The sequence below is a fragment of the Onychostruthus taczanowskii genome, unplaced genomic scaffold (genome assembly GCF_017590055.1).
Source record: "Onychostruthus taczanowskii isolate IOZ18803 unplaced genomic scaffold, ASM1759005v1 scaffold67, whole genome shotgun sequence".
In the NCBI taxonomy this organism is placed as follows: Eukaryota; Metazoa; Chordata; class Aves; order Passeriformes; family Passeridae; genus Onychostruthus; species Onychostruthus taczanowskii.
Genome location: NW_024504455.1, coordinates 3,128,358 through 3,140,464, shown reverse-complemented (window position 1 = coordinate 3,140,464; position 12,107 = coordinate 3,128,358). Strand labels below are relative to the sequence as shown.

The 12,107-nt window shown below is 37.9% G+C and overlaps 1 protein-coding gene across 1 annotated transcript in view; it reads right to left on the bottom strand.

Annotated features, from left to right (window-relative positions):
* Positions 1-5,134: 5,134 nt before the first annotated feature.
* Positions 5,135-12,107, bottom strand: part of EPHA6 (EPH receptor A6) — a 372,058-nt gene continuing 365,085 nt past the window's right edge. The window contains exon 18 of the mRNA XM_041420929.1: positions 5,135-10,111. Coding sequence (XP_041276863.1) covers positions 9,997-10,111 — 115 coding nt within the window. The 3' untranslated portion in view covers positions 5,135-9,996. The remainder of the gene's footprint in view (positions 10,112-12,107) is intronic.

The window sequence follows — 12,107 nt, the reverse complement described above, 5'->3', positions numbered from 1 at the left end:
CAGCTTTTAATGTGCACAGTTGTTTTTTTTTTTTTTCCCTGATGCTGTGAGCTGTGTGTGTTTTTTGAGCAGAAATGCTCAGTGGTAAGCACAGAAGAGCATTTTTTAGCTGAAGAAAACAACACCACCCTGAAGCATCTCAAGTGTTGGAGCGTATTGCCAGTCCATCTTTATTAGTACACCACCCTGTGTTAAGCAGATGGGATTTTTTTTGCATGATCATGTATGGCTTCACTGTGGATCATATTAATAACTTAAGGCCAAACAAACACCATTGACTCAAAAATAACCACCAGTACTGTAACTTTTATTTGCTAATAAATATCTTAATAAACAGGCTTACCCCATCTGTAAGACCTGATAATGCCTCTTAGGAAATCATAGAAAAATAAAATACAATAATAATCAATAACTTGTACTTTGTACAAAAATCTCATTATGTTGCTCAGCAGGTAGTTTTGCCAAACCCCATATTCTTTCTGCAAAGAGATGGCATATGTGATGCAATTCACCTTAAAAACACTCTAATGCTGAGAGCTGAGCATTCTATTACACTATTAACTTGTAGGCATGCCAGCACATGAAAATTTACATGAAACATCATAGTATCATAGGAATAGAATCGTAATAATAATGAAAAGAAGAGAACACCACTTCTCAGTAAATAATAACAACTTCACGCCTAATGTAAATTCCCCTTGGGACTGCAAATCAGTAGGGTAAGCTTTTTATCCCATGGATATTCCCACAGTACCGTTACAAACAGGCAAAAAGGAAATGCAGTGGGACGTCTATGGGAGATGTATTAGGTGGAGAAAACTAATTTTGGGGAGTGAGGCAGTCCCAGGGGGAAGCATGGACACTGGCTGTGCAATGTTCATGTCCCAGGAGTGGCTCTGGAGCCAGTGGAGCTCAGAGCCCCTGGCACTCAGCTCCAGGGTGGCTCTGCTGGGAGATGAGCGCTGAAGACTGAGCCACGGGCACTTGTCATTATTCAAATATGTCCTGGGTAAAGAAGCAATGGCAAAAGAAACCTTAGCAGGGATCTTTAAAGAAAAGGTGGGTTTCAGACTACTGGTAAGGATATAAGATCTGTGCTGAGGGCATGGTTTGATTTTGTAAAATAATTTGCGAGTATTATGACTATACCATTGCTTTTGAAGCCATCTACCTCTGAAGTTTTGACATGGCTGCTTAAATATATAATCTAAAGTGTCTGTCATCAAATATTTATTCATATATACACATACATTGATACATTTTATGGCTATGCTAGAACAGCAAACTATGAAGAGCAGTCATATTTAGTTTTGTACAATCTAATTTCACAGAAGAGACAGAGATTAAAACCCCTTTTAATTCAGATACATTTAAAACCAACACACAGAAATAGATAGAGGCTATCCTGAGAAAACATACCAACCACGTTATCTTCCAAAAGTAAATCAAAGTTAATGTTTGGAAGGTAGCAAAATATTATATTTGTATTTTTTTCTGAAAGTCAAAGTGGTTTGTTTTTTTTTTTTTTTTAAAAAGTGATGACAAAATTAAAACTGTTAATTCCAGCTAGATCAATGAATGCTGCTTTGCTAGAAAATAAACTATTGCCTTTCAGTAAACTGGGTTTCACATGATCTTTTAAAGATTTTTTTTTTCCTTCCTAAACTGCAGGCGCAATCCTGAGAAGTGCAGAGAAGTTCCCGAAGTCAGTAGGGTTTATACCACACCAGAGAAGAATGAGCCCTTTTTGTGCCTCTGGGTTTTCACTCACGGCAGCGCTGTGTGTCATGTAACTGATACCACCAGAGAATGTTGATATTGGCCTCAACAGAAGCAGATGGGTAAGAGCAGCAAACACTGAATCCTGTCACCAGAGTTAACAAAGAAACAACTTTTCCCACTTGTAGTGTGAAATAGACCTCTTAACCTTAGTTAGGAGAGTTGGGAGAAGAAATTGCTGCAGAAGAAATGGTAGAAAAAAAAATACACTGCCAATTCAAAGCTCACTGTTACTTGGGGAGAGAGAGGCAGATTGGGAATCATTGTCATTAAGCTGTAAAATGCTCACAGGTTCCCTTACTAGGAATCTTGGAGTGGGATGGTTTTCTTCAGATAGAGAATTAATGAAAGAATCCGATAAATGGAACCACTAAGATGGCATTTGTTATTTTATTTGCTATAGTGCCATTCATTAACTGGCAAATCTGAAAACTTAGACTGCAGTGCACCAGGAGTATGAAGCAGCTTGTTCAAAGAGGCAAATCATCTGTTAGAACCTGTATTATGAAAGGGAAATCATATTGCATCCTGATTTACGTTTAGGAAAGAAGAAAGATGGAAAAGTCCTATTGGTTTTGGAAGTTCTGTTTGTTTGATGGGGCTGGTGGTTTCATCCTGAATTTAAATCCAGAAGTTTGGGAAATTATCTGGGGAAAAAAACCCCACAAAGCCAGACAATTTTTGTTAGATACCTTATTAGATCCGTAGGTCATTTAGGTAACTAATTCCAAAGTCAGAGTTGACCATCCATGCCAGAGAAAACAACAAACACTGCAGCACCCAACTTTTGTACCTTGCATTTTACCTTTTCCATGTGGAAGGCAACCACAGCTTACTTGATCACATCCCTGAGGTAGCAGCCTTATCTTTTAGGCTCAGTGCCCTCTCTTCTCCCCATTAAATGAGGCCATCTGTTCCAGGAAAATCTGTAGAAACCTTTGATTCAAAACCTGTTTCACTTACTTGACCTTTTCTTATGGATACAGCTGACTTTGGATCATGCCCTGAGGGACCAACCTACATCTCAAATGCTTCAACAAAACAATTAAAACCAGCAAAAACTTTTAGCAATCTATTTGAACAACAGGACAGCTTGTGTCCCAATAAATGCTGGTTCTCTAACAAGAAATTAACCATGACAGTAGTGGGGTGCAGGAAAGGAGAGTCTGTTTGCAAAGCTGGAGCCTACCTACAGAAAATATGGACATTGGGCTTATCCCACTGCCATGGAAGTCAGTAACAAACTCTCGTTATTTTAGATCACAGCAACACTGTTGCCTATTAACACAGAAACTTTTAATTCCTCACAGTCACCTCACTCTCCCAGGAATTAATCGAGATATTCATTAAAATCATTCAGCAGGACTTGGAAATACCGGGTGTGGTAGAGCAGAACTCGCCCAAGACAAAAATGAAACTTCCCAAATTGATAATTAGTGGCAAATAATCTACAGATTTGGAACACTGGCTGCACTTTGTCTTTTTCAGCTAATCCTATTTTACACAAAGGGACTGTGATAGTAAGTTATACAGCTCAGAGCACCCAGCTTCTTACAGGAAAAAATAATAATCCTATTATGCTTTTCATTTTTCCTATTAATAATTTTCAGTTAAAAACCAGTCTGAATGAGAGAAAACTAAAAACTCGGTTTCTAAACCAATATTAACTGGAGATTTCTATATTTTATTATTTATTTAGGTTCCTCTCAAGAAAGTCAGTATGTAGCTATAAGAACATTTAGTCATTCAGAATTCTGTCTGCTGGACTTTCCAATATCAATTATGGCAACTGTACCTGGGTTTTTTTGTCCTGGGCTAGAACCTGAAAGGTCAGAAAATAGATTTTTTTTTCTTTCTTATCACTCAGAACATTATGTGGTGATGGTACTATGAAAATAGTCCCTAGACTGTTTCATTGGGCACTTTTCCATCATCCACAAGCAGAAAGGAATATTTGGGTTCCAAAGCAAATTTCTCCCAAACCTGATTTTCCAGATTCTAGATTCAAGGTTACTTTCTCCGGAGTCCCTTGACATCCTATGGTTCAGAATGCAGGGACCTGGATTTCTCGTTGATTTGTGGGTTTTCAGTCTCAGGGTTTTGGCTTACCTGCCACTTTACATACATGCTGCTGCTGACCAGTTCTTCACTGAATTGTCAGAAATGAAGAGGTGTTAGTATAATAAGGCAAAACATCTTATCTTGTGGTGTCTTACAGATATTTTACAGGGATTTTGATTTTTCATTGTACCTAACTCTAGTCTTGTATAAAGTCCCATGTCAAATCAGCCTTTTTATATGAATTAAGCTGCACAAACTCAGAACTGTTTACAGATTCAGGAGTTTCTGAGGTGGCACTGAAATGTGTGCAGAACTAGTCAAAGTTCTCAGATAGATACAGGTAAAAATTTTAGACAGGAACAAAGTAGAACAGATGTGAAAACTTTAAATTACTTTTGAGACTGATCTTTTTAATTTAATTCTATTGTTCTCCCCATATCTTCACTGTCAGAACTTGCATTTTTTATTCCAGTTTAATTATTCAGGTATGAAAATATCAGATAATATGCTAAACCTTTCTGGAAGAGATAGGTACTTGGGAAATCTCTTACAGGAAAGGAAAGTAAGATATACTCATGCAGGATATTTAAAGAAATATACACACAAATAGATTCCACTGAACTGGTGTTAACCTTATTTCACATATAAAATATGAAATATTCTTTAATCCATTTTTAACCTTAGGTTTTTCATCAACCATTGTTGTTTTTCCCTTCTAAAAGCCAGCATATCTTTTTATGCTATATGTTGGCATATCCCTACTCATATGCCCTTGAAAATTTCCCTCATTTTAACCTTCTAGGTGTCCATAAATGGTCATTTAAAAGAAAATAATTTATATACTCTGTAAACATCTTTAGTGATTTCAGCAGAGGAACTGAAAACTCTTTATAGCATGGACTCCATCTTGCTAGTTCTGTTGGACACCTTGCTTCCCCTTTGGGATCACTAATTTCTGCAGTAATTAGCTGAGTGGAAGAGAATCAGCAGGAAGGGGTTGGGTGAGGTGGCAGCAGAAGGGTGAGCAGGCAGCTTTCTCTGAGCCACTTTGAAAATGTTTTTTCTACCAGTGGAGGAAAAGAGAGGCTGTCCATTTCCAGCTAACAAACGAAGGAATTTTGGGAAGAACTCTACATGCACAGTGCATGCCACAGAAATTTTTAAAAGCAAATAAACCCCATTAGTGTTGTTAGTAATAGGCAATTAATTCTGTAGGTTTGAAAAATCTGGTATTATGATATACATTCTATTTACAATTATTTATGTACATATAGACAAATATTTTATAACCACAACATGTTCACCATATCCTGGTCCATGATCTGAGGAATTATATACAACACTCATGGATGGGCAGTGTGCACTACTAAATATAGGATGTGATGGTGGAAAATTTTGCCAGCTGTAAGTACTTGGCACTGTATTGTGCAGCTCTGGGGTTTTTGTTAGAGCTCCTTGGCACAGTATGGACAGTTCTTCCCTTTTTACCTTATTGTAGGTTTTAGGGAGCTTTTTTTTCCTTTTCAGAGCTGATTCATTTGTCTCCCCAGGAGATTTCAAGATTGTTGTCCTACTAAGAATTAGCCCAGCCCAACACATCTTTCCCTCGTTCTCAAAAAATAATTATAGGACTATTATAAAAAAGAAATTATCTTTGTCATTTATTCAGGAAAGATTCATTACAGTTGGTGAACAAGGGTATTCTGGAAGAAAACTGTTTAATGGAATACAGAGATCTTCAAGCATGTGCAAATGCCACAAGTGTCTCTATTTTTAGTACTTTTCCTGGAAGATGCAATGGAAGACAGATTTTTTATTACGATTTTAACTGAAAAAATGTTGGACTGGATTAGAGGCAAGTCCTGCTTTTCACTCTCTGAAGGAATATTCCAAGACAGAGTGAGCCCGTGGCGGGGTAGTTACAGGTGCCCTGTGTTTGGAAAAGAATTCTGAGCTGCCAGAATGTGTCCCACAGCACCATTCCATCAGCTGAGGTAAAACAGTTCAATAACTGCTGCAGTTCACAACAGGGCCAGCTGGAAATGAGGAACTGCTCTTCAATACAAGGTCAAGAATGTTCTGTGCTGCTTTACCTTGGTGGCTGATGTGGTCCCATGGGGTCATTCTGACATGGAAATTGTGTGGGTAATGCAGTCTCACTAGGCACCTCCACAGTCCCAGCTATTCCTGATGGTAAATCTCAGCTGATTCTGGATAAAGGGGGTCTGTTTGTTACTTATGAATCCTGTAGGAATCTGCATTGAAAAAGAAATTAATGAAGCCCTCTGTTAGGCTCATATTGAAAATGGCAAATGGATTGTCAGTCTTAAGTGATGTAAAAATCAAAGTACTGCAGTCTATGAGGTCTGTGTCAGAATAATCCAAGTAATACCTAATAGAATATTGGACACAAAATTTATTTGACTAATTTACTAACTAATTTGTTTTATTGTTGAGTGCACTATTTGCAAGTAAAGGACTGCTTTATGCTGTCTGATGTCCTGAAGCATGGCATGTTTCTAAGCTTTCATTGGATAGAGACTGGATTTAAGTTCACAGGCATCAAAAAGGGTAAATTTTGTTTGAGAAAAATTTAAATGACGTAGTTCAATTCTCTTCCTTTTGCCTCATGGCTTCCCGTTGTTACTCAGTAATTCCAATGTGCAAACACCTCATGAGTAAATGCCACTAAACCTTCTGCTGTGCCTTGTTCAGTTTTAACACCATGAACATCACGAACAAGAGCCCTCTCTGTTTCACAGGTTCAGCAAAACGACTGGATACAATTAAGGCATGAAATTCATCTGACCAAGCACAGATATCTGAATGGATGAGCTATCACTGAATGCAGAGAAACAGGTAAGAATTATTTCTTTATACACATCCACATTATAACATCTTTTTTTTTTTTTTTTTGTTGCTTGCATGTCGGACACTTTATTTTGTGAACTTTCAATGGGTACTTTTAGTCATAAAGCACTCTGTAATGTGGGCCAGATTCTCAAAACCAGCCTATTAAATTTGCTTTAATTTATCAAATTTAAACTCCAGCTGCACACTGCAGTATGCAGGACAATAAAAACTAATTTTCTCTTGAAGAAAGAATTTCTTTTCAAACAAAGAAAGTTACTCTAATTTCACATATACATTTGTGGCCTGTACAGAATTAAGCTCACATTTGAAAAATAACACCAGTTAGGGTTGTTTTTTGTTTTGTTTTTAAATAAAAAAATATGAAAAAAATCCCTAAACTAAAGCAAGAATAGACTAGAAATCAGCACAAGAGCAAATAAAACATTTCCAAAAATGGGGAAAATGTAAATTTCATCAAGATAACTATTAAGAAGTGTCATACTGCACCACAACAGCAACAACAACAGAAAAAAAAAACTGTGTAAAGCCACAAAATCCTGGATTTATAATGTTATTAACAAATGTGCTCACTCAAAGAATCCCTTGTTCTTTCCTTCCTGGTTACCCAAACTCTTGTTTATATAAAAAATATATCTGATTAATAAATGTGTTCCTTTTGTTATACTTTTTTTTCTATTGAAAAATATTTTCAGTAGTGTGATAAATTTAGAAATTAATTTTCATTAAATATATCCAGGTTGTGTGCATGTAACTATGTCAATTCTGCATCCTCACTACCAGGAATGAAAAAAGTTGGCAAAAGACAATCTAAAAGTGCACATAATGGTTTGGGTCAGCTATGAATGATTTTGAAGCTTCATTAACAAATAACAGACTCATACCTCCTCAGTAATGGATTTAATTGTGAGAAAGGCTCATTCCACAGATGTCCTGGTGTTGGCCATGGAAGCAATGAAAGGCAAAATGGATGATAAAATGATGAAGCAAAATCCACTTTTAAATTACTCTGTAGTGTGTCAGTATTTTTCAAAAGGTTTCAGGTAAGTATGGTTTTTTTTCTGTAAGAGCACCTCTACCAAAAAAATGATTCAGATGTGGAATTCAGGCGGAATTTTTCAAGTGACAGTCACAGAAAAGAAGAAATGGTTTTTTCCCCACTGAAGGGTTGTGATCCTGCAAAACTCACATCCTTGTGCTGGACTGATGACTTCAATGGGAATACTCCTGCTGACAAAATTACCTTTGGAGCTACAATAGGATTGAAGCTGCCCTTCTTTAAACAAGCTCATCAAATTGGCATTGTAGAACACCAGTGACTCCTGATCTTCAGAAAACTCCTTCCTCAGTTACAGCTGCCCTTTTTTTTTAATGAAAGAAAGAAAGAAAAATTTACTTAGTGCATTACTGCTACCCCACCTAAATTAATGCAATTATTCCACTATAAATTGACAACAGGGAATCAGGCCTCGTGTGTTTTACTCTGTGATCTGGTCGGAAGCATAATCTTTTCTGAGCTGCTTTCTGATTTTCATTCTTTGTCACTGATCTACAATGGCAGCCTTTTCCAAGACTTAGGAAATACCTTGTGATTTACAAGCTGTAAATGAAGCAGTAAATAACATTATGATTACACAAAGTAGTAGTTCCTTTTGATATACACATAGATTATACTAATTACCCAAATGCACATTTTAACAGAAGAGCTGCAATGCTTGAGTACATTGGAATGCCACGAACTCAAAACTACCCTCCAAAGGACACAGGAATGAAGAGAAGCATCTGCACAGGGTTACATGTGACATGCATTGTAGATCTGCGTGGGGTTCCCACAGCACGGCCATGTGCTCCTGCCCTGCTCCCAGGAGTGCATATCCCATGCAAAAGTTTGGAAATGTAGCCCAGCACAGTCTGTGTCAGTTGTCTGAACAAAACATGGAAGCTGGAAGTCTTAGAGAGGTACAAATATTATGTTAGGCCTTTGCTGACGTTTTCTTGCATGTAAATATGGCTATTGAAGGGTTCTAAAGGTAATACCTCGGACGTCCTTTAGAGATCTGTACTAAATGAAGATCTGGCCTGGAATGACCAGAGCTCCATTTCAGCAGAGTTTGCTTTTTAACTTCTAAAAGCAGTTAGAAGTAGGCTCAAGGCAACATGTTACCACACTGCTGTCCTGCATCTCCTTTTCTGCCTTTGTGCAAGGTCACTGCATCCTGCAGCCTGTAACTTCCAGCAGCAGTGCGGCTGTACTGCTGTCCTTGGCTGGAAGAGGATATGGCTGGCCTGTTCCCACGGGAATGACCCCATCACCCCACCCGTGGCTGGCCCTCTGAGCTCTGCTGCTGCTGCTGGAGATGATTGCCTGTCCAACAGCAGAGACCTGCATGTTTGAAACAGAAGGCTCTTCTGAAATCTGTGTGAGCTGACAGAGCTGACAACCGTGTTTTACATGTGGTCATGGGAACATTACAACAAGTTTTCCAGTAGTAGAAGCAAATGCTGAGTATTACATGAAAAAAAAAAAAGGGTTGTAGGGTGATGAGGAATCCCAAGGATAAACAAATTTTCCAACCTCATCTAAAATTTAAAGCATAAAAAGTGTCAAGTGCTAAAGTAATTGAAAATCAAGAACCTTCCTTAAGATTTCAAACAGATTACTCTCACTATGCTTCCAATTATTCACACAATGAAAACTCACTACATAAAATCATCAGTCATTTCTGCAAACAATACTAATGTTTTGAGGCACCAGCTTACCAGCATTCAAACTATTAGAAAGTAATGTAATGATAGGACACATACTTTTGGATTTAATTAAGAGAGAAAATAAATATTTATGTTAAACTTCTTTTTGATTGCACATTTGGTGTTGGAAGTTACATGGTCACAGAACATGAAAGAAGTCAAATACTTTTTGATCTACCAGCAAATTCTAAATACATCGATAAAGAAGCCACACCAGGCCAAATAGATTACTACTTTCAAGTAAGTCCATGAAAGTTTCCCAAATACTGTTATACAAAGTTACACATCCATGCTGAGTTATTCATCAATGTGTAGCAAGAGTCTTGCAGTAGGCCAGGATTTTATCGGCAGAGAACTGGTGGAGGAGCTGTGCAGTGTGATTAAAAATTCCAGTTTGGAAGCATTAACATAGAAGTACTTGTATAGTCTGAACTGGAGACTGCAGTTCTTGAAGTTGGGAAGAGCAGGAGGGAAGAATGAGAATATTTTTCCATTTTAGAAATGCTGAGGCACAAAACACAGTTGCTTCTATTACTTTCATACATGAAATCCTTTCTCCTGTATGTGCATCATGTGCAACCGCAAAGTCTGTAAACTGCTGACTATTCGTCTCTGGTGTCCAATGAGTGCAACTCCAATTCTTCTAATGTCACTGCAAGATAAAAAGTTTCATCTTGGATGCAAATATAATAAAGCCCCTGGTGCACAAAAGAATATAAATATATGATGACTTCTTCTCCAGGACAGTTTACCTTCCTGGCCACGGCATATAAGAAAGCTGCAAATGTTCAATTTTTCTGCATCTGTCAATTTCAATTTTTGGAAAAAAAAAGTAATTTCAGAAACAGAATATAATAAAAAGATGTATTTAGAGCACAGGGGCTTAGTGCTCTAAATTAGTGATAGTGGGGCTTATTAGTGATACTAATGGTCAATTAATCTCTCCAAATCTCAGAGAGGTTTGTTCAGAGAGGTGAGTTCTAATAGCCCATTTTTAGTAATGTGATTGTAGCAATTGTTTCCTGCTCATACTTGAAAAGGATTGGGGCTTACACACACAGTATCACAGTTCTGAGGCAGAAATAACAGAGGTGGTGCTTCTGATGATTTGGGGAATGGCAGTGAGGTAGTGAGAGATGGTCTAAAGATTAAATTAGCAGTGAATCGTCCAGACTGACCCTGATTTCCCTCCCAGTTCCCCTTCATCTCATCTAGCCCTGCACCCCAGAGTGGGTAACTTTTGTCACCCACAGGGCTTGACTCTTTGGCAGGCATGAAGTCAACAGCCACCAGAGTTCAGCACAATCCACCAACTTAGTTTTTCTATAAACATCCCCAGCTGCAAGATCTAAGAAAGATCACAGAGGCGCTGAGGACAGGAAACTTCAGATATGCCAGATTTGTCAATTATGCAAATCCCACACTGGGACATACACAGATATTGCCTATTTATGCTCAAAAACTATATGATGATACAACCAGTAAAGGAGCTCATGGGATAAGGCATGGCCTTCATGAGTTTCAGATGTGCAGTTCCAGGTATCTGCATCTGATCTCCAGATTGGTATCCTCCAGCTGAGGAACCACTGCAGAGCTTGCAACTATTATGTGCTTAGGCTTAACATTCTCATGGGGCATGACAGACAACACTTGAGGTCAGCAAAATATTGAGAAGCTAAAAGGAGTCAGTGTAAAGAATAAAGCTTCACAGTGGAGAGTGGTCTTAGAAATGCAAGACCAATGCTTAGCAATTATCAAGGAAGGCCTGATAAAGCACAAAAAGAAGCCAGCAGGACTTATGTAACACAAATTATTTGAAGAAAGAGGGAATTCTTCAAAAAGTTGAATGGTATCTAAAGAAAGTAGAAAGGATAATAACCTTAGATTAGCTGTAAACACACAGTAAGGCAGACTAAAAAGGAACTTGAGGAGCAAACAGAAAAAAAAGCCCAACAATAAAATAAAAAACCCTGAAACTTTTGTAATAAATCTTTTTGCAAACTCACTGGGTACAAGAAACCTGCCATAAAATGTGTAGAGTCTAACGACGATTTGGGCATAAAAGAGCACTGAAGGAGTGGCCATTGTTGGAAGGCTTAACCATTTGAGTTGACATTCACTGTGGAAGAAATTGAAATTACTCCCATGCAGATCCTTTCTGGGGGACTTGCCAGAGTATCTCTGAAGTGACTGCAGGAGAGGTTATAGGAAAAACTGAAAGACAAGCAACAACCCATGTCCAGAGAAGATAATATTTAGGCAAAAGTTCCAAAAGAAAGTGAAGATGAAATAATGGACTTACTATCAGGGCTGTGAGAGAGGGAGTTACCAGCTGTGCTCCACATGTTAAAAATTTTTTGATGCCTGAAGAATGGAGCATGGTGCCAGACAAAATGTTTCCAGGGAAGATCTGGGAACCACAGACCCATGAGTCTGTGATCATTACAGAGCATAAGAGAAATTACAGGAAAGTACAAAATTACTGCTTGGATAAATGAGCTGCTTGAGTCACCATGGCTTTTGCAACTAAAAGTTCTGTTTTATTAAATTACTTGTTTCCAGTGGATGGAGATGATCCATTTGATACACCTCACTTGGATTTCCAAAAGCTTTACAGAAGATTCCTCACAAAAGCTTTATAATGAAAA